Raw genomic sequence first — 27,716 nt, 5'->3', positions numbered from 1 at the left:
CTGGAGCCTGGATTGAGGTAGAATTTTAGGATGTCGATTGGACCAGTTTTATTAACAAAGTCCCAATTGGATATTGTTAAGCAGAGTATGTGTAGTGAGTTTGACTCCAAGCGAGTTACACTGAAAGACTTGCCCAGTGTTATGTAGATTGAGATGCCACTCTTAGGTTGCCCATTTTTATTGACTTTTCCTGCTGGAACAAAAGTTTCCATCTACCCTTCCAGTGGCTGTTCTTTAATTTTCTATGTCTTTTGGAAACAGGCCACAATGAAACCCTTCAAATATGACTTGAGTTCTGGGTTTGAATGGAATTTTATGATTCCTGCAATGTTCCATGAAACGATCGGCATGGATCGAGGTGTCCTTTGGAGGGACTTATTATCACCGCAGGCTATGTTTTACGTGGCCTGTTCAAAAAGAAATTACTGCATCGAATGGTTTATCCTATTGTGTTTGTCTGGATGTTTCTCAAAACGAAGTCATTCAATTCTCATTTCATTAAGGTTAGATAGTAACCGGTTCCAGTCAGAAGTTTAAGAAGTTGGAGAATTGGCACACCAACATTGGCGACCTTGAGAACTAGTTTGTGAGATTGTTACAGAATCTGTTGGAGGGGGGGGGTCTGGTTTGATCCACAAGCACCTAATGCATGTTTCAGCACAGTTGAGGTTTTCTCAAATTCTACTTGGCCCAGTAATTATCCTGCTCCATAGTTTTTTATTCATGGTTCTTGGCTAATAGTACGATGGGGTATTTCTCCTCGGGTAAGTATGATATTGTTATTCCCCATTCAGAAAAAGCTCTGTTTTGAGAAAACCAGTTCTGCAGTTGCAGCTGAAGCCCAGGTAACCAACGTAGCCTTGTAGGGTTCCCCTGGTTTAAATTCAACTGCCTCAATGCTTATGGAGGACAGAAGACTGTTGATTCTGTTTAGGATGTCACTACTTTCTCTGGATTTTTAGTGAGAATGAAATACAGATTGGTGTTTCCCCTTCTGTTTTTTATCTCCTTATTAAGAAATCCGGAGAGGCCTGAGTGGGATAGAAGCATGACTTTCCAAGGCATCGATGTTTGCGCACCAATTTCAGTGGCCTGAGATGAACCATTGAGTGAGCATACTTGTACATTCATGCTGCGATGATGAGTGGATCGTTTCTTAGTTGCCGTATGTCTATTTTACTGGTGACTTCTGGTGATTCCCAGCAGTTATTGATTTGCTATCCATTATTAACATCTGGTGGCTCCGCCTTTAGTATGATTGGTGAAGGCGGTGATTACTTCATACTTTTGGGTGCATGGAGATTCACACTTTCAGGTAGGTTGGAATTTTGCCCATTTGTGATCTGGAGAGGCCGGCGAGGAGCCAGTGGAGTGACTCGCTTCTTGTGATTGTCGGAGACACTGGTTAGTGAGTGCCTCCTGTTGGACCCTAGAGGCAAGTGTACTTTCATGTGCTTCATTGTCAGCAGGTGCTCCTTTCGTGTGTGCAAAAATTGTAAATTGTTTTACTAGAGTTTCTCTTCGTTTTAGAGCTTTTGCATTTTGTTCATTACTTTTGTTTTTTTATCTTGATTTTTTTCTGTTTACTCCTCGAGGAAGTGAAACCTTGCTTGGGAGATTTTGATGAAGGAGTTTTGGTACTTGACGTTTCAATAAATGATGAGGTTCTTGTATCAGATGCAGGCTCGTTAGTGTTGGATAAATCGCACACATTATTTCACTCATGGTCCTGCCTTCTATATTCTTCTGCTGTCATGCACAGTGTAGTTGGTGCCTGGCGGTCAATTAAAGGCGGTTGGTGAGGGTGTTGTGCTGAATCTGGAGAATGAGGCTCGCCATCATGGATAATCATTGTAGAGGGGAGCTAAAGCACCTTAAAGGATTCACCTTCTTTGACCAAAGAAGAGGCAGTAGTGGGGAATTCTTCAAGTTTTTCCACAAAGGGACTACATCTGCAATGTGGAGTTGGTCTCTGATCATCCGTAGAAAGACGTTTATAAGCATCACTAAGCAATGCGTTTACTATTGAGTGCAAGTTCTCAAAACGTGATTCAATAGCAGCAGTGTATTGCTCCAGTGTTTAAAAGAGACGAAACCATACATCTTGGTGCAAGACCCTTCTATGCTCTCAGGATGGTTGAATGCCATCCGCTAAATTGCATGCTGTAAAATGGTTCTAACACTGGGTCTCACTGTCCTCTTTTAACAGTTCAAGTGAACAGTCCCACATATGGTTCTTTGCCCTGGCAGAAGTGAGCATTTTATTCACTAAGGTAAAAGGCTGTGAAAAAAGGATAGAGAATACTTGCTTGCAACCTTTTTTGAAAAAGATTGAGCATGTTTGGTTGTGGGCTCAGGGAATGTTAGAACAAGGGAGAATACACTCTCCACAGGAGATAAAGGGCAAAACAACTCTGCTGCCATCGGGAACTCCCTTTTGTTTGCAAACCAGGCCCTGGTTTTTAGGTTTCGCCTATTACCATTCGCTTGCGAATGGAATAGGCGAAAATTCAAGGGCTTGATCGACTAGTGAAACCACTGCGGTTTCTTCACAGTGCATGTGAGGTCACGTGACCACAAAAGCGGGTCACGTGACCACACAAGCATGAGCATCTCTCTAATCCGCCTGCCCCCACCAGGCTCTCCCGCCCCCATCCGGCTTCCCTCCGCGCATCTGCCTTCCACACTTCTCCCCTGGCACGCATTCCCGCCCCCCCCCCCACCAGGCTCTCCCGCCCCCATCCGGCTTCCTCTTTTTCTTGCTTTCCCAGTTTTAGCTCGTCATTTTTTCTTTCGTTTCTATTTTTCGATTCCCATCGTTTTCTTGTTTTCCCCCTCCCTTTCTCATCACGTTGCTCGTCATTCTATACCTCATAGATTTTTTTACACCCCCTCCCTTCCTCATCACGTTGCTCGTCATTCTATACCTTCCCGCCCCCCCCCCCCCACCAGGCTCTCCCGCCCCCATCTGGCTTCCCTCCGCGCAGCCATCTGCCTGCCACACTTCTCCCCTCGTTCGCGTTCCCGCCCCTCCCCCCCCCCTCCCCGCGGCTTCCCTTGTCCCCTCTGCTTTTTTTTTTCTTGCTTTCCCGGTTTTAGCTAGTCATTTTTTCTTTTGTTTCTATTTTTCGATTCCCATCGTTTTCTTGTTTTCCCCCTCCCTTTCTCATCACGTTGCTCGTCATTCTATACCTCGTAGATTTATTTTATATTCATAAGTGTTGTTTGCTTTTCAGCCGTCGCTCATGTGCCCCTCTCTCCCAATCTACTTTCCATGTTGCTCTGTCGCCAGCGTCCTTCTCCCACACCCGCTCTACACTGCTCTTTCACCCATTGCTTCTCCTACCTACCCACGCCCTCTGTTACTTCACCTCACCCACACCTCACTGCTCGACTCTTCACCCCCGCCCTCTGGTGTTCCTCGTGCACTCCTACCTGCTCCCTCCATGTGACTTCCGCCACAAACCCTGGCCCTCTGCGTTACTTCTCACAACCTGCGCCTTCAGCATTGCTTCTGCCCTCACCGACCCTCGGTCTTTCTCTGCTATCAGCAGTTTAAAAAAAAGAAATTGTTACGTTTCCATTTCCGTAAATTAAACTGCTCTTTCACCCAGTGCTTCTCCTACCTACCCACGCCCTCTGTTACTTCACCTCACCCACACATCTCACTGCTCTCCTCTTCGCCCCGCCCTCTGGTGTTCGTCGTGCACTCCTACCTGCTCCCTCCATGTGACTTCCGCCACAAACCCTGGCCCTCTGCGTTACTTCTCCCAACCTGCGCCTTCAGCATTGCTTCTGCCCACACCGACCCTCCGTCTTTCTCTATCAGCAGTTTAAAAAAAATATATATTTACGTTTCCAGTTCCGTACATTAAAAAAAATTGTCATTTTGTAGGCATGAGCATTGGTGGATCATACACGTAATAGCGTAATAGCGCCTTCATATACACAGGCATAATTTTGTGTTATCTTGTCTCGGTTTATATTCGTGCCTGACTTTCATGACTTTGTACAGTGATAAAATGACGCTTCTAGCTATACATTATATGCTTCATTTAATTGAGGTTATTGTTTGTTACAGTTCCCAATAAGCAGTAGCTCGATATTTTGGACTTTTGAAAGGCCATTATATCCTTTTTATGGTAGACGTTGTCAAGTATCACCAAATCTGTACCCCAAATAAACTTTTCTATTGCTCTGTGCCATTGTCTGGACTGTGAAGTAATTTCACCTCCTCTTTTTGAGGAAGGTGGTTCTGTTGTGTACTGGCAACAACACTGTAATATTTAAATAGAGCAAGCAAGGGGCCCAAGTGTGCTCACTTTTGATGCCTTGCTGTGGACTTATAGGACGGGACTCTATGCAAGACATCACCTTGGCCAATGTCCATCTAACGTGAACCAAGAAGATGAACATGCTCAGAAGACTTGTGCGTGAATATAAGCTAACGCTTGGGCCTCAAACTTGAGCTTTGGACCTTACAGTCTCGCATTGAGTGACTTTGATGACCACTTTCAAATGCCCACCAGATGGTGGCAGAGGTAAGGAGCGACTAGGGGATGTCTATCTGAGCTGCAAAGTAAGACCCCTATTATTTCAAGTTTGTAGTACCCATTTCATTTTATTGTGCTAACATAGCAATCCTACAACGTTAAGCTAGTGATTATCACAACATAAATTGAGTGTACTAGTCTACAGTGAAGCATATTTTCTTAAGTGCTTGTGTGCATGTTATCAGTCTAAAGACATGTATGTTTCTGGTGGATACTTCTTCCTGCAGATACAACACATATCCTCCAAGTGGCGAAATGGATCCACGGTTTTTCCCCGATGCACTAGCTTACTAGGGTACCCAGGTGGCGCCATCTCATTCCAGCCATGACTCCACTCACCAAGATGTTTAATGGTGCTGTAAAATTATATCCCTTGCAGACACGCATAGCATATGTATGTGACTTTCAACTCCTCTTCATTGATGCACTTGAAGGCCATCAGAAAGTAAGTGTCCAAATTATTTCTGGCAAAGACTCACAGGGATACCGTGAAGCATTCCTCTTCCCCTTCAACTTCAGGCACGTTCTCTTAAAGGAAACTATAAGAACAAGCACTGGCGTTGCCAATAGGTTTCGCATTTGGAAAGTTGGAGCTATTGGTTTTGTAAATGACATTTTATATTTATATATCGTTATTGGCATTGTCAATAACCATATATAAATAAAAAATGTCATTTACAAAACAAATAGCTCCAACTTTCCAAATGCGAAACCTATTGGCAACGCCAGTGCTTGTTATTTTAGGGGATTTGAATGAGTATTAGTTCTGGGCACCAGGATATTGATCTTTCCTTTGGTGTTTGCCGTATTGGTTCCAGAATCCATAGCTCCTCAGGAAGTTGATTACCTCCCACAAGGAGGACCTTGAGTTTCAATCTCTGGAGGGGCCTTAAATTCAAACTTGTTGTGGCAAGACCACTCGCTCTGAGCTGTTTGGCAGCTACCAAGGTATACGTATGGAACAAGGGAGTAGTGTTGCAGTCGCAGAGTCGCAAGTGCCATTGGCACCACACCTGTAGGCCAGAAGAAGCAAGAGGAGTGGGAGCTCAGGTGGGCTACAAGCCTCACCCGAACCTTGCTAGGCCGCCTCCCCAGTCACAGGACTGACTGCATAACGACAGTAACTAAACGCCGGCTCCCCTGTTTGTGCTCCCACCAGTCTCTTACCGAACGCTCCTAGCACCTTTTTGCCCGCTTCAAATATTCCAACATAAGTCAATAGGATACCAGCAGTGAATAAAGCCTGCTTGTCTTTTAAGCAATCCAGAGACAATCTTGGTGAAGCACCTCATAGCACTGTTAGTGCTGATGGTGGCGACGAATCCCCGGCAGAGCAGAGCAGCAAGAAAGAGGCGAGAGCCTGAGGTCCGGGCTGAGGCATTCATGGAGTTTGTGTGGCCTCTGCTGGTGGGCGAGGCATGTAAGGAGAGCGGCTGATGCTCGGAGGCTCTGCAGCGGCTCAATGTCTGCTCTGTGACAACTAGCCGCCGGGTCATGCAGAGCGGAGTAGAACTGAGTGAGGGGAGGTGGGGCCTCCATCACAACCACCTCCGAAACCTCGAGGACCGCATCCGGAAATGTGGCGGCAGCATACACTAGACCGTCATGTCCACAGGGTACAGCTCATGTGTTGCAGTAGATCAGTGTAGCAATTGGACCACATCCTGGAACAAAGCTGCGCTTGTACTGACACCAATACTGTATGGAACAAACTCCCAGCTCTCCCAGCAGCCACCACTACACCCTTCGATACAGGCTACCTCTGCCAATCCAGTCCTTCCACATCAAAACAACAGCACACACATGAACTCTTCGCGGAATTTTGATCCACACATGGCATGATTTACATGAGAGGTGTAATTGTCTCATACTTAATGACTATTTCAAAATTATAGGGGATACAAAATTAACCCGAAGGACTTGGGTAACTCGTGATACAGACAACAATGGTCCGATCGGAAAAAAAAAGAAAGATGATGATGAATCAAGGAGGGCTAAATTATTCAATATCTTCAAACCATGTATGCAAAGACTCATTCGAATCAATCACCAGATATGGGGCTGAGGCAGGAAGACCAAATAAATCAAAGAAATTTGAACACACGCATGCATATTACCTTTCAGATCATTTTTAGATCCTTTTTAGTTAAAAACCCTGCACCCGGTAAGTTGTTATTAATATCCTATAAAACTTGCTTGCACCCTTAGAGGTTCGTGTCACTCCAAATTAGATTCAAATGAGATTCAAAAATAAATATGTGGATTTTTAATTATACTGTAGCATATGCCAGGAAACAACATTGTTGTGTCAGGGTTGATATAATTTGAATTTTCTTTCTCATTGCTGAAATACAGATTATATAAAACTAGAGTTGTACATATCTTTGCAGTGTAATCACTTCAGTATTTTTTTTGTGGCTACGGCAGTGCTCCGAATATATATTGCTCCAGCTTGGCGCGACCAACTCCCACCCACAGTGCATCAGTGGGTAGCTAGGCTGTTAAGTGTATATAATTTAGAGAAAGCAATATATACTAGGAAAGGTAAACAAGCATTTGCAATGCAATAGGGCTCGCATTAGTAAAGTTATAGGTATTAGTATTGTAAATGACAACTTTTTTATTTATGTTTTTGTTTTGAAAATAGCGAAATTAATAACTTTGCAAATGTGACACCTATAGCATTTGTAATGCAATATGTGTTGTATTTACGTGACTTACATGTATTGATATTACAAATAACAATGTTATGCTATGCTATATTTTGTTATGCTATGTTTTGTTGTGTTTAATTATGCTATGCTTTGTTTTGGTATGCTATGTTTTGTTATGCTATGTTTTGTTATGCTATGTTTAGTTATGCTATGTTTTGTTATGCTGTTTTGTTATGCTATGTTTTGTTATGCTATGTTTTGTTATGCTATGTTTTGTTATGCTATGTTTTGTTATGCTATGCTAAGCTTTGTTTTGTTATGCTATGCTTTGTTGTGTTTTGTTATGCTATGCTTTGTTATATATGCTATGGTTTGTTGTGTTTTGCTATGTTTTGTTTTGCTATGTTTTGTTATGCTATGTTTTGTTATGCTATGTTTTGTTATGCTATGCTTTGTTGTGTTTTGCTATGTTTTGTTTTGCTATGCTATGCTTTGTTATACTATTCTATGTTTTGTTTTCTATGCTTTGTTTTGTTATGCTATGTTTTGTTATGCTATGGTATGTTTTGTTATGCTATGCTATGTTTTGTTATGCTATGCTGGTGAGGGTGAGTGAGGGTTGGTGGGTGGGTGAGGGAGGGTGGGTGAGTGAGGGAGGGTGGGTGGGTGAGTGAGGGTGAGTGTGTTAGAGCGAGGGTGAGGGTGAGAGGTTGTGTATCCTATGCTTTTTTTATTATGCCATGCTATGTTTTGTTATGCTATGCTGATTAGGGTGTATGAGGGTGAGTGAGGGGGTGTGAGGGTGAGGGCGAGGGTGTGGGTGTGATGGTGTGTGAGGGTGAGAGGGTTGGGAGGGTGAGGGGGTGTGAGGGTGAGTGTGGGTGAGGGTGTGTAAGGGTGAGGTGGGTGAGGGCGTGTAAGGGTGAGGGGGGTGAGGGGGTGTGAGGGTGAGGGGGGTGTGAGGGGGGTGTGTGAGTTTGGGTGTGTGTGTGGGGGGGATGTCTGTGTAAGTGTGTGTGGGGGTGTGTGTGTGGTTGTGTGTGGGGGGTTGTGTAGGTGGGGGTTGTGTGTGTGGCGTTGTGTGTGTAGGGGGGTTGTTTGTATGGGGGTTGTGTGTGGGGGGGATTGTGTGTGTGTGTGTGGGGTTGTGTGTGGGGGGTTGTGTGTGTGTGTGTGTATCGGGTTGAATTATCATTTAACTTGCAACCAAGCAGCTTCTGTTCACAAGCTTGAAAGCAGCAGTTACATAAGTCGGGAGCTGCAGCATGCCCATGGCTTGCCAGTGCATGTTGCAAATGAAACTAAGCATAATGTGTCCCGTCAGACCTTCTTGTTTCAGAATACAGCAGTGCACAATGTATTAATTAATGCTGCTGTCTGAAAAATCATCCATCTAACAAAGAATGTGTGACAATAGATAGGTATAACAAACTTTCATAAATAGATTATTGATTTGAACAAAAGATATAATCAGTAAGTTATATGTTAGAACTGTACAGCACTGTAATAAGACTGCTGGAGAGTCTCCTTGTCTGCTGTGTAGATGTTTACAACCTGCAGGCCAAAGATGAGGGAAGTGGCGGAGCAAAAACGAGAGAGAAAGAATGGAAGAAGAAATGGCAGATGGAGCTCAAGTGGGAGAGTGAGTGACACAGAAGAGAGAGTGAAAGGAGAGTGATTAAAGGGGAGAGAGAGTCAATGAAGGGGATAGAAATAGAAAGAGAGAAAGGGGGGAGAGAGAATATAGGGGGGAAAAGAGAGAGAGGGGAAGAATGAAGGAGAGAGAGAGAAAGAGAGATAGAAAAAGAGAGGGGACAAAGCTAAAACAATGCCACATTTTTTTCAGGGACATCATATGTAGCAAATAAAGAACCCAAACGCACACATTTGGGAACCCCGAATATTCCTAAATACTGCCATGTAAAATGCAGCTCTGCATGTCAGCGCCAAGTGACGGATCACGCGCCTGGAAAAGCTCACAGAGAGGGTGAATTGGCGCCACAGAGAGAAATTAAACGAAAGGACGTGAACAGATAACCCAGGCTTTTGATAGAGGGGGCAAGCTAAAACAATGCGCCTATTGCCTGTCTTTGTGTGATGCACCGTCTGTTGTTCCTGTCTGTGTGAGAAGCGACCTCTGTTGTTCTTGTCAGTGAGCTGCGCCCCCTGTTGTTCCTGTCTGTGTGAGATGTGCCCCCTGTTCCTGTCTGTGTGAGATGCGCCCCCTGTTGCTCCTGTCTGTGTGAGAAGAATCCTCTGTTCCTGTCTGTGTGAGAAGCATCCTCTGTTCCTGTCTGTGTGAGAAGCATCCTCTGTTCCTGTCTGTGTGAGATGCACCCCCTGTTCCTGTCTGTGTGAATGAAGGGGAGTGAAAGAGAGAGAGAGAAATGAGGGCAGATAGAGTAAATGAAGGGAAGCGAAAGAGAAAGGGAGAGAGAGAGAGAATGAAGGGGGGAGAGCGAGAGGAGAGACAGAATTAAGGAGAGATCGAATTAGAGAGGGGGAGAGAGAAAGAGAGTGAAGGGAGAGAGAGTGGACAAGTGATACAAAAAAAGTAAGCCATGCACGAGTGATTAACTAATGCTGATATTTTTAAGCCCACAGCGAATGTTACTTTGCCCAGTGGGAGAATATAACAAGCATTAGAAATGCAATAGGTCTCGCAGCATTAGAGTTAGTGCTTTTAGAATTGTTAATGGGTTTTTTTGTAAATCTTTAGCATGAGGTTGAGGGTGAGTGAGGGTGAGTGTGAGGGTGAGTGAGGGTGAGGGTGGGTGTGAGGGTGAGTGAGATGGGTGAGTGTGAGTGAGGGTGAGTGAGGGTGAGTGAGGGTGGGTGAGTGTGAGTGGGGGTGAGTGTGGGTGAGTGTGGGTGAGGGTGAGGGATTGAGGGTGAGGGGTTGAGGGTGAGGGAGGGTGAGGGGTTGAGGGTGAGTGAGGGTGAGGGGTTGAGGGTGAGTGAGGGTGAGGGGTTGAGGGTGAGTGAGGGTGAGGGGTTGAGGGTGAGTGGGGGTGGGGTGAGTGAGGGTGAGGGTGGGTGAGTGTGGGTGAGTGTGGGTGAGTGTGGGTGAGTGTGGGTGAGTGTGGGTGAGTGTGGGTGAGTGTGGGTGAGTGTGAGGGGTTGAGGGTGAGGGGTTTAGGGTGAGGGTGAGTGAAGGTGGGTGAGGGGTTGAGGGTGATTGAGGGTGAGGGGTTGAGGGTGAGTGAGGGTGAGGGGTTGAGGGTGAGTGAAGGTGAGGGGTTGAGGGTGAGTGAGGGTGAGGGGTTGAGGGTGAGTGAGGGTGAGGGGTTGAGGGTGAGTGAGGATGAGTGAGAGTGAGGGTGAGTGAGGGGTTGAGGGTGAGGGGTTGAGGGTGAGTGAGGGTGAGGGGTTGAGGGTGAGTGAGGGTGAGTGAGGGTGAGGGGTTGAGGGTGAGTGAGGGTGAGGGGTTGAGGGTGAGGGAGGGTGAGGGGTTGAGGGTGAGGGAGGGTGAGGGGTTGAGGGTGAGGGGTTGAGGGTGAGTGGGGGTGAGTGAGGGTGAGGGGTTGAGGGTGAGTGAGGGTGAAGGTGAGTGAGGGTGAAGGTGAGTGAGGGTGAGAGTGAGGGTGAGTGAGAGTGAGGGTGAGTGAGAGTGAGGGTGAGTGAGAGTGAGGGTGAGTGAGGGTGAGTGAGAGTGAGGGTGAGTGAGAGTGAGGGTGAGTGAGGGTGAGTGAGAGTGAGGGTGAGTGAGAGTGAGGGTGAGTGAGGGTGAGTGAGAGTGAGGGTGAGTGAGAGTGAGGGTGAGTGAGAGTGAGGGTGAGTGAGAGTGAGTGAGAGAGTGAGAGTAATGCTTAAAAAAACAGGCTTATACCCCGGAACAAATGGGGTGCTTAGTGCGAACACTCCAGCCCTGGCCAGGTCGCTGTGACAGAGGCCCCCTGTCTACCGGTTGCACAATTGTGTATCCCTCCAGGCGCCCGAAAGAAAGAGGCAGGGTCCTGGAACACTAACTAAATCAAGTTCACAATCTCATGGTCTAGGCCCCTCTCTTAGTAGCAGGGGCGGCTTGTAAGGAGAGCCTCGCTCTGTGTGTGTGTGTGGGGAGGGGGCACGGGGGGCAGGAGCTACGTCACCCAACCAGTTAGCTTCGGCTGGGTGCTGTTAACTACACCACATCCAACAACATTCAGCTGAGAGACTCCATTATTGTGTTTCATCTCGGCTCAGTGGCTCTCGGGGTGCTGGGGGAGGGGCGCGAAGACGGGACGGAGCATCCAAATGATTAAACCAACTTGACACGGTGACAGCAAGATGCGAACACAGCCATTAGTGGCAGGAGAGAGACCACTATGGTGTAGTCCTTTTTCTATTTCCGTGAAATGTCCTAGTTTTGGCTTTAAGCAGATGAGGTGAACGAAAGGGTGTCTGGGGGTGTGATGGGGAGAGTGAGTAATCCAGAGCGAGGGAAAGAAATAGCTGAAGGAAAGAGGTGCGTGGGAACAGAATGGAGGTGTGAGTGAACACAGGTGCGCGAGGACTCTGGGGAGGGCCGTGAAGAAGGGAGAGGGAGAGAACGAAGGGCAGCCGGCTGACCGGACAGTGTGGGGTATGAGGGGGCGAGGGGGAGACGAAAGGAGAATAAGGATTATTGAAATAAACCTGAAGATGGGGGGCAGGGGAGTCGGGGGGGGGGGGGCATGGGGTGATGTGGAGGAGTGAAGGAGGCAGTAGCACAATAAAGGGGGGTTCAGAGAGGATTGTGAGGGGTTTCCGTCAGGGTTTGGGGGCGCCTGGAAAGGAGCAGACGGGCGAGAGGAGCGTTTATTGTAGGGCCTGAGGGGAGAAACGAAAGAAGAGGACGCAAGTAAGGAAGGATGAAGAGCGGCTTTAAAACACCTTCCATTTAAAAGACTGGGGGCAGTGTGTAGACAGCTCGGCAGAGGGGTGATAGTGAGATTGCAACAGAGCACCTCGTAGCCACTGTTCATAGACTAGACAGAGAGACTGCGGCAGGAACACATAGGAGACCTCCGTTGTCAGGGCAATAAGACTGCCAGCATCACTGCCATGGAGGGTGTGAGGCTCCAACAGAACAGACCAGACAAAAGTGCCCACCGGAAGTGCAGCGAGACTGCCCAAAAGCATGCTGCAGACATTCTACCAGTACCCAGAGATTCTGAGAGACTGACGAGCGCAACTTTCAGGGGCGGCCCACAGCGAGGACAGTGGGATTGCCTACAACAGCCCAGACAGGTAGAGTAAACGAAGCCCGAGGCTACCCAAAGGAGGTCACGGATAAGCTTGCTGCATTTCCAACAGCGCTTTGGCTTGGTTCCTCTGCGCCTTTCTACAAAAATGCGACACGGCGGGAGGGGGCGGGCAGGGGAGGGGGCGGAGAGGGGAGAGGTGCGACATGGCAGGAAGACGGAGGGAAGAGAGGGGAGGGGGGAGGAGAAATGCGACACGGCGGGAAGGGGAGGGGGCGGAACGGGGGCAGGAAAGAGGTGCGTGGGAACAGAATGGAGGTGTGAGTGAACACAGGTGCGCGAGGACTCTGGGGAGGGCCGTGAAGAAGGGAGAGGGAGAGAACGAAGGGCAGCCGGCTGACCGGACAGTGTGGGGTATGAGGGGGCGAGGGGGAGACGAAAGGAGAATAAGGATTATTGAAATAAACCTGAAGATGGGGGGCAGGGGAGTCGGGGGGGGGGGGCATGGGGTGATGTGGAGGAGTGAAGGAGGCAGTAGCACAATAAAGGGGGGTTCAGAGAGGATTGTGAGGGGTTTCCGTCAGGGTTTGGGGGCGCCTGGAAAGGAGCAGACGGGCGAGAGGAGCGTTTATTGTAGGGCCTGAGGGGAGAAACGAAAGAAGAGGACGCAAGTAAGGAAGGATGAAGAGCGGCTTTAAAACACCTTCCATTTAAAAGACTGGGGGCAGTGTGTAGACAGCTCGGCAGAGGGGTGATAGTGAGATTGCAACAGAGCACCTCGTAGCCACTGTTCATAGACTAGACAGAGAGACTGCGGCAGGAACACATAGGAGACCTCCGTTGTCAGGGCAATAAGACTGCCAGCATCACTGCCATGGAGGGTGTGAGGCTCCAACAGAACAGACCAGACAAAAGTGCCCACCGGAAGTGCAGCGAGACTGCCCAAAAGCATGCTGCAGACATTCTACCAGTACCCAGAGATTCTGAGAGACTGACGAGCGCAACTTTCAGGGGCGGCCCACAGCGAGGACAGTGGGATTGCCTACAACAGCCCAGACAGGTAGAGTAAACGAAGCCCGAGGCTACCCAAAGGAGGTCACGGATAAGCTTGCTGCATTTCCAACAGCGCTTTGGCTTGAGAGGTGCGACATGGCAGGAAGACGGAGGGAAGGGAGGGGGGAGGAGAAATGCGACACGGCGGGAAGGGGAGGGGGCGGAACGGGGGCGGGGAGGGGAGAGAGAGAGTAGGCAAGGGTAAACAAACACGGGCGGGAGGGGGCGGGCAGGGGAGGGGGCGGAGAGGGGAGAGGTGCGACATGGCAGGAAGACGGAGGGAAGAGAGGGGAGGGGGGAGGAGAAATGCGACACAGCGGGAAGGGGAGGGGGCGGAACGGGGGCGGGGAGGGGAGAGAGAGAGTAGGCAAGGGTAAACAAACACGGACGTGCACGCGCCCGTGACTTTTAAGGTCAATGCGCATGCGCATAAGCTTAATGCGCATGCGCATTGACCTTAAAAGTCACGGGCACTGCAAGGAATCGCCACGATTCCTTGCAGTTGGATAAAGAGTGGATGAGCCCCTATAGTCTCGCTTGCTCGATGCGCATGCGCATCGACAGGCGAGACCTAAAAATGTAACAAGTTACGGAAAGTGAGGGGTGGATCTTCCCTTAGAGAGTGTGTTTCAGGGAAAATATACCTGTGGGTGTACTTTGTACTCTACAGCACATGCTAAATAAATAAAGTCAAGCGCTTGCCTGTTTACTGGAGTGGGACGACAGACACACGTCACCAAGGAACTCATCAGACATGTGCAGGCCAATACTGCCAGGAACAACATGAAGCATTAAAACTGAACAAGTCTGTAGCAGGAAACATTTTTACTGCATCAAACACTCACGCTACAATGTTGTTATACAAACAAAATGCCGGCGACCACAAAACCGTTCGAAACCAATAACAAACATCAAACGTAGACCCCGCTTAGACCCGGCTCACTTAAAACCAGTTAAGTAAAGTGTAATGATAATAATTTTCGGGGCGAGTGGAAAGCGGGCGGGGGCGGGGGGGCTGAATCCTTTTTACAGTGCTTTGTGTATATTCTAAATGTCACTAAGCAAAACACTAAAACAAAAAAAGAAACATAAACATGTGTAGAGGCCCTCAAGTTAATCTACTAAATATTTCCTAAACGTACAAAAGGCTAAAGTGTTCCATTTTAAATTGTGGTTTTGGTTGGCCAAAAGCAGACCGAAAGTCTGTGATAGTGTGATGTTTTGGAGTGAAAATCGACACTTTAGAAAAGAAACAAGGGCAGGCTAATGAAGCGCTAACAAGCAGAGAAGGACAGATTGACATCTATTCGTAGGCAGCATATGTGGGATGCAAAACAAGCACAGGAGGCTGGTAAAGTTGTGTTCACACCGAGGCACAGCAACAACTATTAAAAAAAAAAATTGATGTACAGCTCGCACATGATGATAATTACAAAAACTCTTTAACTAAATTTATTGAGACAGGTATGCACTCTTCATCACTGTTCCGAAGAGGGGCTCAAGGAGGTGGGGTCGACTTGATTGAAGCGCGTTTGCACATATGTTTATAATTAACGCGGTGGGGGAGGGGCGGAGGAGCGTTTAGAGAGCGAGCAAAGCAATGCATCGGGCTTTGCAAGCTGACGTATGTGCACGGTATATCCATCTAATTTGCATAAATGATTTGACAACAGCCTGCCCGCAAGTATACTAAAGCTGAAGGTAGCGTAATACTTTTGCCTGCACTAGGGCATTATTGTGAAAAGTATTTGCTAGTGATCTCGTTTTGATGTGCCGTTAATCACTTTTAATGTGTTGCCTCCATTTTGGGAGGGAGCGGGCTAGCTAGGAGACCGAAAGATGTCAACACTGTGTCTGAGAGTGGGGAGAATCGGGCCTCTTACAAAAGCCTGCAGGATGAAGAAAACTCATAAGTAGAATTATTTTGACTCTGTGGGAAAAACCTCATGTGAAAGCGCGTTTGCACATATGTTTATAATTAACGCGAGATGCGGCGGGCAGGGGCAGTGGAGCGTTTAGAGAGTGAGCAAAGCAATGCATCGGGCTTTGCAAGCTGGCGTATGTGCACGGTATATCCATCCAATTTGCATAAATGATTTGACAACAGCCTGCCCGCAAGTATGCTAAAGCTAAAGGTAGCGTAATACTTTTGCCTGCACTAGGGTATTATTGTGAAAAGTATTTGCTAGTGATCTTGTTTTGATGTGCCTTTAATCACTTTTAATGTGTTGCCTCCATTTTGGGAGGGAGCGGGCTAGCTAGGAGACCGAAAGATGTCCACACTGTGTCTGAGAGTGGGGAGAATCGGCCCTCTTAAAAAAGTCTGCAGGATGAAGAAAACACATAAGTAGCATTATTTTGACTCTGTGGGAAAAGCCTCATGTGAAAGCGCGTTTGCAAGCAGTGAATCAAAGGGGTGAAAACGAACGCATCTGTTCACAGATTAGTGTGAATCCAATTAATCGAGGGGCAGCGAAAGCCTTTGATGTGGCCTTGCGGCCATGGAGAAATGCTGAAGGGAAGCACGGCCTGTGGCAGGGGGAAGGATCAGGCAAGCTCGTGAAGTGAATAATTAGGGGAGGAGAACTGGCAGGCTGATAGGCAGAAGGCTCAGGCAAGCTCGTGCACGAGGCGGCGTGCACTTCCCAAAATCCTCTGAGAGCCCTTGGCCTTAAGAAATGTTTGACTGCATTAGGGCTCGTTTCCTATTCCTACGGAATAGGAAAGGACGAGCCCTAAAAAGGTAGCGTGCTAGGGTTACGAATATGGAACCCACTTAATAAGTGGAAGGAAATGAACTAACCTAGAATAGGCTGTTCAAATGCTACCATCTACCTCAAATGGTTTATGGGGAATGTATAAGAAGTCTTAAGTAAAATGACTTTTCTCTTGATTAATTTAAACCTTGCCCTAAGCCATCTAATGATTTGGACTTAACTGTGATTTTAGTGTATGAGGGTACATGGTGTTTATTTTGCCTGGGAGGTGTTTTGTTTGTGTGCATCTTCTCCTTTTCTGTGTCGAAATGTCCTGTGCGGTTGGGGGGATTAAAAAATTGTTGTAAAACGGAAAAAAATATTTAGAAAAAAAAAAAAGTAATCACTTCAGTATTTTGATTAGTCTTTTCCCATTACAGGCAAAAAGCATGGATAGAAGAACAAGAGATGGGCGCATTCTTGAGTGTATCAAAAGGATCCGATGAGCCTCCAATCTTTTTAGAGATTCACTATAATGGAAGCTCTAGTGCAAAGGATTCTCCCCTTGTACTAGTTGGAAAAGGAGTTACTTTTGACAGGTAATCATCACATGAAATCCTAAATAAATGAATTTATTGCATGTTTACAGACCATCAAAGCTGAACTGTGAGACATTGAGTTTTTGATTGGGGTGGGGGGTTGAAAAACCTTCTCAAGCATCTCAAGCAACACGCACAGTCTACATCAGGTGAACCACAAAAGTCACAAAATTAACCTGTACTCGAACTTCTGGTGGCTTGGCACAAAACCGGTCAGGCTTAATTTAAATGCAATGTGAAAAGTTTGTATGCAGAATGCAAACAGTAATAAAGTGAATAACCAACACGAGCTATCCCACACCAATTATAAAAACAGAGGCAAATTTACTATTTCATTTCAAATACCTTTATTCGGCACTTCAAAAGATACCATAAAAGAGCATAAAAGATAAACATGCATTCTTTAAAAACATTATTTAAAAAAGACAATTTAAAAAAGAGATAAAATATCCTAAAATGGGGATACACGTTCATTAATGGGGTTTACTAGAGTCTGGGGCTAAGTTTACGGGTTATTAAAATCCACAGCCTCTCGTGTATTTCTTAGTCTCATTGCCATCTTGATGAAGCTTATTATACATAACAGGGTGTGAGGATCTGGAGCTTCTTGCAAAAAAAGTAAAGCTGCTTTCTCCTGTCCCAGCTTCTTTTTCTTCAGAATCCTTACTAAAAACGTACGCCTGGGGACTGAATAAAAGGGACATAATAGAACAAAATGAAGGGTATCCTGCGGAGAACTATTGTTGCAGCCGCAGGTACCCTTCAACTCCACTGTTCTTGTAAAACCCGAGGGGACGGCGAGTAGGTGATGTAGGAGATTTAGTCTGAAGCGAGTCATGTAAAATCTTTCCTGCGCATTATACATTACTGCCAGGTATGGTTCCATTCTGCATGATTTTTTCAGCAGGCAATGCGCCGTGACAGACTATTTCCCCTTTTCCTTGAGGGCCCTTTTCGAAGACATCCAGTCAGAAAAAAGTTTTTTAACCTGAGTCCTATTCTGTTTAGTCACGGACTGGGGGTCCAAAAAGGAATTCTTGCAACCAATTGATTCCAAAGAGTCTTTTACATACTTTAACCACGGGATCTGTCCCGGCTCATACAATCTTTGATAATTTGTCGGCTAAAATTGGCCTCTGGGTTGATCCAAATTTTGATCCAAGCCAGGAGTGGTCTAATCATTATTCTATCTTCAATGTATGATTCCCCCAGTTCATTGTGTGTGATGTAAGAGGGGGTGCTCTGGGGAACCTTTAATAACCTTTTGAAGAACTTATTTTCCTCTTTATGGATCTGGCACACCTGGTTGATCTTAAAACCCCATACTTCAGCACCGTAGGATACTTTGGAACAGACAATTGATCGATACATGTTAAGTATCTGCTCCGGTGACCATCTGCCAAGTCTCCTTCTGTATGCCATTATTGCACTCGTTGAAGCCACCAGTTTAGCTGCATGTTTTTCAATGAGACTTTTGAATTCCAATTTCTCGTCAAAAAGGACTCCTAGGTAGGAAAAGGACTTCACCCTTCCCAGCCTATGGGATCCTATCATGTGTACAAAGTCCCTTTTGGTGCTTGCGCCTGTTGACATTACATAAGATTTTTCCAAATTTGCTGCAAGGTCAAACGAGTTCATGAAGTTGACAAAGCCATCAATCAATTTTTGGAGTCCCAGTGAGGTGCGGGCCAACAACATGGCGTAGTCCGCATATGAGGACTGGCACCGGGCGCTGACCTATTTGGAATGAGTCCACGCCCAACTTCACTAGCTCTTTGTCCAGATTGTTGATGTATAGTGAGAATAGGAATGGAGCTAGTATACAGCCCTGGCGCACCCCGCTGGTGCAGGAGAATGGCTCTGTCTTCATTCCTTCTTGCGTGTATCTCACTGTGGCTGTGGTCTCCCAATGTAGGGCTTTTAGTGTATCAACTAGCCCCTGATCCACCCCTAGATTTGTCATCAAGGCCCATAGTTTTTGTCTATTGACGCGATCAAAGGCCGCCGAGAGGTCCATGAACCCCATGTGGATAACCCCTTTGCTGGCAATGGTGTACTTCGCCGTCAGAAGGTATAAATTTAGACATTGGTCTGTTGTTGATCTCCCTTCTCTGAAGCCGTATTGCGTGTCAGATAGTATGTCATTGTCCTCTGCCCAAGATTGTAAGCGGCTTAGGATGACACGCCCCAGGACCTTGGCCGTCACGTCGATTAACGATATGGGACGGTAACATTGTGGGTCATCCCAATTCCCCTTTTTGTAGATGGGCACGATGGTTGCCGTGGACCAGGAACGGGGCAGTCCTGCCACTACTGCCTCGTTCAAGACGCTCATGAGAATGGGGACCCACAGATCGGTGTTACTCAAGTAGAGGTCCGCTGGTATGCCGTCAGGGCCTGGCGCTTTGTTTTTTGATAGCCCTGAGATTGCAAGTTTCACTTCTGTCAGGGAGAAGTCTAAACTAATGGGTACTGATGGACTTACTCCCTCCTCCCGCTGTGGCGCTCCCATGTGACTATAAAGGCTTTGGTAATTGGTATACCATTGTTCGGGTAGTATTGTATTCACAACCTGTGGCCCGCTCGAGTCACTAAAACATGGATCATTGATGACTTTCCAAAATGCAGCCATGTCCCCCCTCACTGCCGCCTCCCTTAGGTCCTCCCATACCTGGGTTTGCAGAGTTAGTTTGCGAGATTTCAGGGTTTTTTTTGTAATTAGATCTACAACAAGCTATTTTAGAATTATCCCTTGGTCTCTGGCTGAGGCATTTTTTTAGATCTTTAAGTGCCTTAGTGCAGTCGTGGTCGAACCATCGAGGGATCTGGGTTGTTTTTGGTCCTTTTGCTGATTTTAATAGTCCGTCCACAAGGCAGGCTATCTCTTCAAATGCCCTGACCACACTTTCTCCTACCACTTTTTCAGCGAGGCAAACATTTATTTGTTTTTGGCCTTTTATTACAAGGTTGCAGTAGAATTCATCTCTGTTTATCTTGGCCCACCTTAATCTCCTCCCCTGGTCTGTGGCCTTTTCTATGGTGCCAGATCTGCCCTCTGATTTTTCAAAGTTAGGGCATTTTAGGTCCACAACCAAGGGGTTGTGGTCGCTGAAGGGGCTAAGTTCAATATTGAAGTGGCCAATCCATTTTCTGAGTGTAGGGGAGACCATGATGAAATCTATGTAGGAATGACAACCTCTACCTTTAAATGCTGGGTTCCCCAGCACTATCTACCTTTATTAGGTCCATTACATGTGTCAGATTGTGCTTGTTAATAAGGTTATCTATTTCCAGCCCTTCTACAGAATGGACAAAATGTGGACCGCTTGCTACTGTACATCTTGACCATTCTTTGTTAATTGGTCTTAATCTCTCGCACAGATGACAATTGAAGTCTCCTGCAAGGATGACATATGGGTTCAGGATGACATATGGGTTCCTGGCAGACTTGTTGGATACTAGCTGTGCCTGTAGATGACCGTCCAGTTCTTTGATGGTGTTGGCACTGATGTTTGTTCCTACGGCATTGTACCAATTTATCACCATAATGTTTAGCCCCTCATTGCGGAAGCCTATCGCCTGCATATTCACTGATTCCCATTTTAAATTGGACCATGTCCCTTGTATGCGGAGATCCACATAAATAAGCAATCCGCCAATTGCTCTCCTTGATGCCGCCCTTACAGCTGGGACCGCAAAACATTTAAACCCATCCAGTGTGTATTGGCCAGGCTCGACTGCCCAGGTCTCCTGGAGACATATAATTTGAAATCTATTTATGTAGTCCCTCCATTCCTTACATTTGAATTTGGCCGCCACCCCAGCTATGTTCCAAGATATAACTCTCAATCCATCCTGATTGCCAGGCCTGTTTGTGCCTTCCCCTAATGTACTGGGTCCCCTGGCCTTCCCCGGTATTGTTGGGCTATCAGTTATGGTCTGAATATTACCTTCATTTGGCTCTGCCCATTTTTCTTTCCCCTTTATGTCTAACCGTTCAGTTGCTAAAAAATTTGAGGAGAGACCCCTATTGCTACTAGTCTCTACTACTACAGTAAGTGTGGTACTCCCTGATTGTGGGTGTCCTTTCTCTGAGGGACCACTAACTGGTTGAGATGGACTTGTTTGATCCTGAGCGAGTCAATCCACCTCATCGAGTGCACAGAACTTGTTCCAATGTGCGTGCATTGCAATGGCTGGATCGTATGAGGAGAGAGCCTGCCACTGTTCCCACCTGTTTTGCAGCCCGAAATGTGGGGCTCTACTCATCTGGGCCCTGTTTATATGTATTGGTCTGCAGAGTGTTAGCACTGGGGCCAGATTGTGGGGAAACTGTTGGCTTAGGGGTGATAATTACTTGAGGTGCTGCGCTATTCTTTTGTTTGGGTGTGTTAGTATCTTGTGCTGCCTTGTCAATATATGTAGTAGTTAGTGTGTTTGATTTTCCCGTTGTCTGGGCCATTGGGGCTGGAATGGTCACTGGCTTAGCTGATCCAGTCCCTCTACTATTTATTAGCGAAGTGAGTCTATCAATTTGTGATACCAAAGATTTGATGTGGGTAATGATAGACTCTTCCAAGCCAGCCTTAAGATCTGCTACCATGTTAGCTATCCAACAGGGTATGCCGGGCGCGGTGTTTACTATTGGTGTCACCAAGTTGTGATTAGTTTCATGGTGGACCCCCCCCCCCCTTTTTTTGGGGCTTGTTTCCATGGGTATCTTTCCTCCTTCTCATAGTAGAATTGCCTGGGTTCGACTTTTCTCGATTAGGGGAGGGGGACACGTCTGAGTGATGTGTCTGTGGGGCTCTAGGTGTATTTATAACTGCCTGTGCACACAGCAACTCTACAAATGAGGAGGTTAGAGAAAAGCTAGTTTCTGGTTCGTCTGGTATTACCACCACAGGGCCATCCTCTGCGTCCTGGATCGCTATTGTTGGTGCTATTGAAAGCCGTCTTTCAGTATTAACAATAGCGGATGCCACTGCCCCTATAGTTTGCTGCAGCATCTTGTCAATTGCAGTTAGTGATGGTAATGGCGGTGATGTATCAGCTTTCTGCCTTGTATTGGACCTTAAAGTGGGCATCCTGCTCGTCTTGGCCCCTTTCCTCATACTTGGACAGTCTATACCTCTTTAGCTGTTGACTAGTATCCCCCTAAGCAATAGCGGTCGCTGCCAAGATCACAACATGAATATTGAAAGGGGAAAACAGGGTATAGGGATTGGGAGACAGTACCTTTGTAAGTGCCGGGTCTTGTAGCCTCAATCCTGAGATTAGTGGGGTGGCCCAGCCCAGCCTTATCCGGCCTTGGAGGGCCGTAGAGGGCCCGCCCTTTGCCCGGGCTTTGCCCGGCGTCCCGACACGTGGGGATTAATGCGCGATTTAAATGCGCCACCTGGCGCAATTTCCTGTTGTGCGACTTCCGGTCGCAGGGGCACTTGGGATTTGCAGTTCAGAGGCCCCCTCGCTCTGCCCCACTCGGCGGCAGCAACGAAGGTGGTTAAGGTGCTGCAGCGGAGGGAGAGCGGTGACAGAAGCTGCGGGTCCCGCCTGGCGTATGTAGCTAACGCTGGGTCCTGCTTGTGGTCACAGGTGCTGCTTGTTGATCCCCGCTCCACCGGGATTAATGCGCGATTTAAATGCGCCGCCTGCCGCAATTTCCTGTTGTGCGACTTCCGGTCGCATGGGCACTTGGGATTTGCAGTTGAGGCCCGCTCGCTCTCCCCTACTCGGCGGCAGCAACGAAGGTGGTGAAGGTGCTGCAGCGGAGGGAGAGAGGTGACAGAAGCTGCGGGTCCCGCCTGGCGTATGTGGCTAACGCTGGGTCCTGCTTGTGGTCACAGGTGCTGGTTGTTGAAATTTACTAAATAAAATGGGGCCAAAACTACAAAAACCCAATCAGTAGAACCGGAGATAAGCAATTTTAAAGGCTTAAGTAAAAATAGCACCAAAAAGCAGAAATCGCTAACTGTGGGTATCTGGTAGTGCTAGACACAGTCACTAGTTCAGGGTGACTGGATGGAGTATGGGCCGAATACAGGGAGCTGGTTAGTCCCAATGAAAAAGTTACCTTCTTGAAGTCATTTATATAGAGCTCAAAACTTCAGGATTTCACTGGAGGTGCTCAACTGACCAGCCAAGGGTACAGGAACTGTGGGGCACCTCTAGGGTATCGGGGATTACCTCCAGCAGAGGCCAGCAGGGCTCTGGCTGGTCTGGTTGCTGGTCCGTAGGCAAGCCAGCTGGGTAGTTGCAGGAAGGTGCCTGGAGCTTGCTGTGTCACTGTAGTTCAGAACAGTAGGTCAGCCAACTGAACTTTGGCGTCACTCTAGTAGTCCTGGGTTGAATGTTCCTCTTGCCCTCAAGCAGCAGGGCAGTGCTCTGGTAGCAGCTGGGAAGTCCTCTGAGAAAAAAGGTAGGCCTCAAACAGCAGGCCAGTTCTATGAGAAATGAGGAAGGCCTCAAACAGCACGGCAGTCCTCTGGAGTATAAGGCTGTATTTCACAGGTCCAAGACTGTACTGTAAAGTTTGTTTGAGGGTCTATTTTTATACATGGTGCCAGCTTTGAAGTGGAAGAAATGTATAGAATTACCCCTCCCCCCCCCCCCCCCCCCCGCCTACTGTTGGTTTCTTCCTTCCTCCTTATGCAGATTCCAGGGAGTCTGGGTGACAATAGACTGGTGTCAAGCTCTTTGGGAGGGAAATGTAAGTGAGGCTGTACCCAACGTTCTGGAAGTGGCATTTTAAAAATTGTAATCTGAAATCCTACTTTACCATATAAGGAGATTTTAAATTACAATTCATTTGAGTCCAAACATATTTCTTCTACCTATTCCCAGTCAAAGGTTAGCACTTATTAAATGTAAAAAATTAACCCCATGGTAATCCTTTGGCTTTCTTTTTTTAAATTTGTATTTGTTTTCCTCATCGTACGTCGAATACCCTCCCCTCCACCCCACGCCACTGCTCTTACCTGCATGGATCGTACCTGCATTAGATCCCTGCCCTCCTGTAATCCTATCCAAAGTCTTGCATATCATGAACCCTATAATGAATGTTCTTTTGAACGATTGACTTCAATAGGCTGGGACTCCTAAGCTCTGGAAACAAGCTCTACTGAGTTCCACATTTTAAAAAAAATCCATAGGTTTTTTCCAACTACAGGCCCATTTCCTTGCTTCCTGCACTGTCTAAAATGCTTGAGAAAATAGTTGATAGTCACCTCAACTGCACATCTCACGGTCTAGAGTTAGGCCTTGTCTTGGCACTAAATCTGCCGTGCATGAAATCAAAGGGTTTGTAAAATTGAATCTTGCAGCATTAGTGATCTTACTAGATCTCTCTGCGGCCTTTAATACTGTTTCCCTCCGCATACTGGTACAGCTCTTAGGGAACAGTGGCATTGGCGGGATTGCTTTACAGTGGCTCAGGTTGTTTTTATCCTGCCGTTTTCAATCATTCCATGTTCCTCAATTTTTTTCCTATGCTCCGAAGCCTCTGAGCTATGGACTTCCACTGGACTCTGCATTGAGCCCCGCACTCTTCAGTGTTTATGTGGATCCATCTTGCTGGGATCATTCAGCATCTGGGATTTAAGGTGGTGTCATATGCTGGTGATACCCTGCTATTGCTATCCTTTATTTAGGCTAGCAGTGCTCTACAACACTTTCTAATTGTACCTTATCAGAGGGCCGAATGGGTTGAATGTTCCTCTTGCCTTCAAGCAGCAGGGCAGTGCTCTGGTAGCAGCAGGGCAGTCCTTCATCTGAGGAAAAAGGTAGGCCTCAAACAGCTGGCAAGTTCTATGAGAAATGAGGAGGTCCTCAAACAGCAGGGCAGTCCTCTGGAGTACAAGGCAGTCTTTCACAGGTCCAAGACTGTACTGTAAAGTTTGTGTGAGGGCCTATTTTTATACCTGGTGCCAGCTTTGATGTGGAAGAAACGTCTCGAGTAACCAACCCCCTCCCCCCTCCCACTGTTGTTTTCTTCCTTCCTCCCTGTCCAGATTCCAGGGGGTCTGGGTGACAATAGACTGGTGTCAAGCTCTTTGGAATGAAATGTAAGTGGGGCTGTACCCAACTTTCTGGAAGTGGCATTTTAAAAATTGTAATCTGAAATCCTACTTTACCATATAACATGATTTTAAATTACAATTCATTTGAGTCCCATATAACGAGATTTTAAATTACAATTCATTTGAGTCCAAACATATTTCTTCCCTGTTCCCAGTCAAAAGTTAGCACTTCTCCCCGCTCCGCCCCCGCCGTGTCGCATTTCTCCTCCCCCCCCTTCTCTGTCTTCCCTCCGTCTTCGCATTTCTCCTCCCCCCCCTTCTCTGCCTTCTCTCCGTCAGTAGAGTATATATTCTCTCAAAAACTTCAGGACCAATACTGCGCTGTTGTCCAGACGATGACCCTGCTCTTATTTTAATGTTGAAACGTCGTTGATACTCAGTGATGAAACACTTTCTTTTCAAAGTGAACAATGCTACCAAGGAGCTCTGAATTCTTACAGGTTACTTACAGCGCGCTCACTGCACCAAGCGGCACTGGCCACAAAAGCGCACACCATGAACTGTAGCATTAGCCCAGATGCGCCGTTTAATTAAAAGCCAAAAGCATTAAATAGCCGAAAATTAAATCCTCACCACAAATTAAAGGCAACAGACACCACGTTATTTTTTCTGTGAGTGTATGTATTTAATTCTGAGGCGACAGAGCAGCACAACTCCCAGAATTTGATCTTGACCACAAGTACCCTAAAAACAAAAGTCTGTTCTTATAATAATTTATTCCACGAACATTGTCCTACGTGATAAAAAAAAAGGAAGCGCTTCGGGGGAGGGGTGCTCTTCTGTGGGGACATCTTTTATTAGACACCGTGTTTGGGGCTTCAGGTGATGCTGGTTACACTCGCCACGGGGAGCGCTCGGGCTGCGGGGCCTCGCTCCAGTTTTAGAGACATGCTGTGTGTGCATCAGTCAAAGAGGTCTCTGCTGTGTGTGAGACCCCTACCCTGCCGTGTGTTGTCGCTCGCAGCCTCCTTTCTTTAATTGTTCCTTTTTCTAGACAGTCCTTTTCTCGAAGGGTATTGCGTGTGTTAAAGAGACAGTTTCTTGGCCTTAATAATTGCACGTTGCTGTGCGCGCCATGCTTTTTCTCGTCCGCTACACTGGTCCCACCCCCTGGCTCGGCGGTGTCACGCGTTGGGGGCTGTCTATTTCTTCTTATTTGTGTACGTGAAAGGCAGCTCTTTTCCTGTTATTTATTGTACGTCAGAGGAAGTTCTATTTTAGAATCATTTAATTTCCCTACAGGCATTTCATATCAGAGACGGCCCTGGTTTGCGAGTATTACTGTTTGGAAAGTCCAACTAAGTTACTCTGAGTTTTAGAAACATTGTATTTCCCCTTTCTCCTTATTTCATAGCAGATTAGCAGATGCGTTTTAGATATACGATATATATATATATATATATATATATATATATATATATATATATATATATATATATATATATATATATATATATATATATATATACATATATATATATTCTCCCTTTTGTTCTGAAAAAATGGAGGTTTTCTAGTTACAGTGTTTTCTAAAATGCCCTGATTTCGCCGAGCGATGATTCCGCTGTTTTGTTGAATTGAGATTTTTCTTTTTTCGAAAACAGTTCATTTGTTTTCATGTATTTCCTGTTAAAGGCAACCCTGACTCTTTATAAGCTCTGTTTCACCGAGTGTTATTTTGTTATTTTTCATTTATTTTTTGCTGGTGACCTTTCAATTTCTTTTTAACTTTATGCTTTAAAAAGTCTCGACTTCTTCAATAATTGTATGTCAGCAGCACATTTTCCACGTGTCTTTTAATTTTTTTTACGATCTATTAAACTGCTTTAGAAAGTCAATTTTTCACAGTAATTTGTGTTCTCGAAATTATTGTTTTCTCGACGAGAATTGCCCTTGAAAGGCGGCAGTTTCCTATGCAGGTTGTACATCAGACTGCCCCTGTGCGCCTACATTACATCTGTACCTTTGTAGGTCTCGCCTCTCAATGCGCAAGCGCATTGAGCAGAGCGAGACTATAGCGTCTTGAACAGACTTTACCTAACTGGGCGATTTGGTGCTGTGCCCGTGGCTTTTAGGTCAATGCGCAAGCGCATTGACCTAAAATGCGCGTGCACATCATCAAATCGCCGTCTGTTCCCTCAGCCGCACTCCTCCAACCCCTTTGAAGTGAAGCTTAGCTTCACTTCAAAGGCCCCTGCTGCTTCACACCCTCTCCCCGCTCTGCCCCCTCCCCTGCCTGCCCTCACCCTCGCAACCCTCTCACCACTCAGTGTCACATAATTATATGCTACATAATTACACTGCACTCAATGCAATATACACTCCAAATAACACTCAGTGCCACATAGTTACGCGCCACATAATTACACTGCACTCAATGCAACATACACTCCAAATACCACTCAGTACCACATAATTACACGCCACATAATTACACTCTACTGAATGCAACACACACTCCACACAATACCACTCAGTGCCACATAATTATATGCTACATAATTACACTGCACTCAATGCAACATACACTCCAAATTCCACTCAGAGCCTCATAATTAAACACCACATAATTACACTCTACTGAATGCAACACACACTCCACACAATACCACTCAGTGCCACATAATTATATGCAACATAATTATACTGCACACAATGCAACATACACTCCAAATACCACTCAGTGCCACATAATTACACGCCACATAATGACACTGCACTGAATGCAACATACACTCCAAATACTACTCATTGCCACATAATTAAACTCCACATAATTACTCTGCACTCAATGCAACGTACATTCCAAATACCACTCAGTGCCACATAATTACACGCCACATATTTACACTGCACTCAATGCAACATACACTCCAAATACCACTCAGTGCCACATAATTACACGCCACATAATTATA

The 27,716-nt window shown here is 46.5% G+C and overlaps 1 protein-coding gene across 1 annotated transcript in view; it reads left to right on the top strand.

The window, feature by feature from the left end:
• The window catches only part of LAP3 (leucine aminopeptidase 3), a 332,922-nt gene that overhangs the window by 194,372 nt on the left and 110,834 nt on the right, over nt 1-27,716 (top strand). The window contains exon 7 of the mRNA XM_086964054.1: nt 16,562-16,720. Coding sequence (XP_086820180.1) covers nt 16,562-16,720 — 159 coding nt within the window. The remainder of the gene's footprint in view (nt 1-16,561; nt 16,721-27,716) is intronic.

The sequence above is a fragment of the Lissotriton vulgaris genome, chromosome 3_2 (genome assembly GCF_964263255.1).
Source record: "Lissotriton vulgaris chromosome 3_2, aLisVul1.2, whole genome shotgun sequence".
NCBI classification, from domain to species: domain Eukaryota; kingdom Metazoa; phylum Chordata; class Amphibia; order Caudata; family Salamandridae; genus Lissotriton; species Lissotriton vulgaris.
The sequence above is the reverse complement of the archived record's forward strand: the minus strand, read 5'-3'. Positions and strand labels throughout refer to the sequence as shown.